This window comes from Brassica oleracea, unplaced genomic scaffold (assembly GCF_000695525.1).
Source record: "Brassica oleracea var. oleracea cultivar TO1000 unplaced genomic scaffold, BOL UnpScaffold00883, whole genome shotgun sequence".
Classification (NCBI taxonomy): domain Eukaryota; kingdom Viridiplantae; phylum Streptophyta; class Magnoliopsida; order Brassicales; family Brassicaceae; genus Brassica; species Brassica oleracea.
The window spans coordinates 1-4,748 of NW_013617498.1; the positions used below are offsets into that span (position 1 = coordinate 1).

General features: G+C 41.1%; 1 protein-coding gene across 1 annotated transcript; it reads right to left on the reverse strand.

The window, feature by feature from the left end:
- Window positions 1-129: 129 nt before the first annotated feature.
- LOC106320316 (F-box/kelch-repeat protein At4g19870-like) lies at window positions 130-823 on the reverse strand (the record flags this gene model as incomplete). The annotated part of the gene is made up of 1 exon (XM_013758676.1): window positions 130-823. A coding segment is annotated over exon 1 (694 nt), but the record flags the coding sequence as incomplete, so codon positions are not given.
- Between the last annotated feature and the right edge of the window lie 3,925 nt (window positions 824-4,748).

The following is a 4,748-nucleotide window of genomic DNA, read 5'->3' on the forward strand; positions in this document are numbered from 1 at the left end:
CGGAATTCCGTCGGTATATTCCGAGGAAATTCCGAGGAACCCCAATTGTGTGTTTCCTTGGAATTTCCTCGGAAATTCCTCGGTATATTCCGGGGATTTCATTTTCCGTCGGAATGTCCGTCAGAATACCGCTGTTTTCTTGTAGTGGTATCGCATTACCCGGATCAGAGAGACAATCCCATGTTTGCGTCTTTATGTCGAACACCTCGGCCCATGGTTCATCATCATCTCCGCATCCTCCCATGACATATATTTTTCCATCGTAGAAACATGTGAGAGAATCGTTCCGGGCTACGATCATGCTAGGTGCATCAAGCCATGTGTGAGTACGACAATCAAGGATTCTTATGGCGGATGAGGGACATGACGGTTCGGTCTTGATTGGTCCACCGATAACGTAAATGTCTGAACCAACAACTACGGTTGATTTTGATATCGAAGGAGAATCAGACGATGGAATTGGAGCCAACGATTTTCCGAGTGTCTTCTTCTTCTTTTTCTTCTCGAGGGCTAGATTAGGGTTAATCCAGCGGGTAAACCATTGGGGAGATTGGTATCTTTCATCGGAGAGACAGACGTAGAGACACTGCTCGGTGCTTCCTATGTGAGATCGAGCTGTGTAGAGCTGCTTGGAAGAGAGGAGTGACCGGAAGCTTTTGGAAATGATTGAGAGTCTCGGGTAGTATGCTCTCGATATCAGGGCTAAGCAACTCACGATGATTTCGTCTGGAAGTAAAGAAAACGATGGAGATGTCGAAGGTGATGGTGACGTCTTTTTCTTCCTTTTACTCTTCTTCTCCGGTGGTTCTACTTGGAGGTTCATGGCGGCAATGACTTCCTGTATTGCTGAAAACTAGGTTGAATGAGAAAATACTATTTGGTATATATAAGATTATCACATAAGTCATTTGCTATTTACTAATAGCAACCCCACCCTTCTTTTGTTTTGCCAATTTGTTCTTTAGTTTTGATTTCGATCACAGAAGCCCCTAAGTTTTCAGACGTTGGAGCTAAAAAGAAGTCATGTTTGAAGCTTGTACAAACATGGTTTCGATCACGGAGACTTTAAACTGTAGCATATTAAACAGAAAACTTTTGTGTTTTTTTTTTCTTCCAAAATATAGAGTTCAGTATCACTTACAATGTTAATTAAGACACAGCGTATTCTTTAAGGTTCTAACTAACCCTTTCTCAAGACAAATAGAACTCAACTTCAAACACTTGCTTAATAACTGCCTACAAAGAGAACAAACATTTTTTAGTCTGACATGGATTGGATCAAGAATAACTATGATTCTTGTTTCTTTGCTATGATCAAAATTTTTTTCACACTTACCTCCTCGAAAGATTCTTGTTTCTTTGCAGATCAACATCTATAGACACCGTTATGTTGGTTTTTTCCTCCATTAGCTCAAAACCCAAAAAATCATGATCCATATTAAGAGCCCAAAAGAAGAGCATAAGGATGAAGAATTATCTAGAATTATGGAGAAGAAGAGAGAAAGTTATGGAGTATAATAATTAATGTTAGATATTTTGAAATAAGATAATAATTTAGAGAAATCTAGAACATGTTAGAGTTTGCTCCTTCACTTGTATAAATAGGGGTGCTTAGCACCATTTGTATCATCCAAGAATCAAGAAAATCAATTGAGAGAAAACATTCAAGAAAACATTCAAGAAAGAGTTCTAAGAAAGTTTCTAAAAGAATCTCCAAACACAAGCCTTAGTAGAAAATCTCTTTCCCAAATACAAAAGCTATCACAAATATAAACCGTCTACATTACATCTTAACCTGTCAAAGAAAATATTATCCGCTATCTTTCCCAACAGCTGGTGTCAGAGCCAGGTTACCGTTATCTTTGAAGAAGTAAAGATGGAGGCCACCGTTACCTTTGAAGGTGACATGTTCAAGCTCACGACGGACAACTTCTCTTATTGGAAACCGATGATGGAAGATCACCTTTATTGTAAGGATTTGCATGAGCCCATCATCATGAAGGATAAGCCGGAAGGAAAGGATGATAAAGCATGGGAGATTCTTAATAGAAAGGCGGTTGCCGTAATCCGTAAGTATGTCGACCGATCTCTTTTTGAACATGTCTCTACCTACACAAATGCTTTTGAATTATGGACAAAACTTGAATCCATGATTCAAAAGAAAACACCTCGAAACAAAGCTCTTCTTGTTCGACGGTTGGTAAAGTTGGAGTACAAGGATGGCCAGAGCATGATGGAGCACTTGAACAATTTCAAGGGGATTGTAAATCAGCTTAACAAAGTTGATATGAAGGTTGAAGACGAAATGCAAGCCCTTTTACTCCTCAGTTCACTGCCGGAGAGTTGGGACACACTAGTTGTCACTCTAAGCAATTCAGCACCGGAGGGAAAGCTTACCATGGACACCGTCACTGATAGCCTTCTAAACGAAGAAGTTCGCAGGAAGGAACGAGGTTCGAGTTCATATTCAGAAGCTAACATTGTTGATAGACGAGGTAGAGAAGAGACTCGTGGTCAAAACCGAGGCAGAGGACGAGACCAATCTCGAGGAAGATCTAAGTCACGTCCGAGAGTTACTTGCTATTACTATGGCAAGCAGGGTCATATAAAGTCGGAATGTCGGTTTTTCAAGAAAGACAAATAAGCCGGTAATATCAAACCAGACCGTCTCAATCCTACAAAGAAGCATGAAGACAATACTACCACCATTGTGGAAGACCAGAGCGAAGAATTATATCTCGTTGGAGAATGTAATCTTAGCTCTGATGATAGCTCATGGATCGTTGATTCTGGTGCTTCTTTTCACGTCACCCCTCATGGAAGCTTTTTCACAACCTACCAAAGTGGTGACTTTGGTAATGTTCAAATGGGAAATCAAGGAAGAAGCAAGATTATTGGAAAGGCGGATGTTATACTTACATGAAACACTGGATGTAAGATAGTTCTCAAGGATGTGAGACATGTTCCCGACATGCGACTCAATCTCATATCAACCGGAAAGCTCGATGATGCCGGCTTGGACAGTCACTTTGGCAGTGGCAAATGGAAGCTAACCAAAGGGAGTTTGATCATGGCTCGAGGAAGAAAAGAAGGGTCATTATACGTGATTCAAGCCAAGCTTTGCAAGGAAGAATTAATTATCGCAAGTGATGACATGAATATATGGCACCAAAGATTCGGGCATATGAGTGAGAAAGGTTTAAACATACTTTCTCGTAAGAAACTTATTCCTGATATGAAAGGTCTCTCTCTCACCATGTCATGATTGCTTAGCCGGAAAACAACATAGAGTCGCTTTCGGAAGATCGTCTACACCTATGAGAAGAAAGCATATTCTTGATCTTGTGCATACTGACAAAAGCTATGAGGAGGCCTAGGAGACACTCATAGAGATGAGTGGGTTGACGCTATGCAAGATGAAATGCAATCCTTGCATGATAATCACACTTATGAGCTCATGAAGCTACCAAAAGGAAAGAGAGCCTTGAAGAACAAGTGGGTGTACATGTTGAAGTATGAAGAGAGAAGCTCAAATCCAAGATACAAAGCTCGATTGGTTGTGAAAGGATTCAACCAGAAGAAAGACATAGATTTTGAAGAAATATTCTCTTGGTCTAGCAGCGGTTCTAGACTTGGAGATTGAACAACTCTATGTCAAGACGGCCTTTCTACATGGTGAACTCGAGGAGGAGATCTATATGGAGCAACCTGAAGGATTCAAGGTTCCAGGAAAAGAAGAATTGGTATGCCGATTAAAGAAGAGTCTTTATGGCCTCTAGCAAGCCCCAAGACAATGGTACAAGAAGTTTGACTCCTTCATGGTGGATCATAACTTCAAGAAAACCAAGGATGATCATTGCGTTTTCATAAAGAGGTACGAAAGCGGTGACTTTCTCATATTATTGCTCTATGTTGACGATATGTTAATTGTGGGCCAAGATCGCAACAAGATAGCCGCATTGAAGAAAGATTTGAGAAGGTGTTTTACGATGAAGGATGTGGGGCAAGCGAGACAGATTCTTGGAATGAAGATCACTCGGGATAGGCCAAAGAAGCTTTTATGGTTGTCCCAAGACCGATATGTTGAAAGGGTGTTGGAGAGAATCAACATGCAAAAAGCAAAGCCGGTGAGCACTCCACTTGGTGGACATTTCAAACTAAGTTCAAAGCAAAGTCGAACAAGTGAGAAGGAAAAAGAGGAAATGAAGACTACCCCATATGCATCAGCAGTGGGTAGTCTCATGTATGCTATGGTGTGCATCAGGCCCGACATTGCATATGCCGTAGGAGTTGTGAGTCGCTTTCTTGCCAATCCAAGAAAAGAACATTGGAAAGCAGTTAAGTGGATCATACGCTATCTACGAGGCACAACGAAGAAGTGTCTATGTTTTGGAAATGGAAAATTGGAGTTGAACGGTTACACCAATGCAGATTGGGCTGATGATAAAGATTCAAGGAAATCGACATCAGGATTCGTGACTACCTTTGCAGGGGGAGCTGTTTCTTGGCAATCGAAGCTACAAAAGTGTGTTGCCTTATCCACCACGGAAGAGGAGTACATCGCAGCAACGGAAGCGTTCAAGGAGATGCTATGGATGAAGAACTTCTTGCTTGAGTTTGGAGTAAAGCAAGAAAAGTACAACATGCTATGTGACAACCAAAGTGCTATTCACTTAGCAAAGAATCCAATGTTTCACTCTCGCTCAAAGCACATCGATATCCGACATCACTGGATCCGAGAAGTTCTG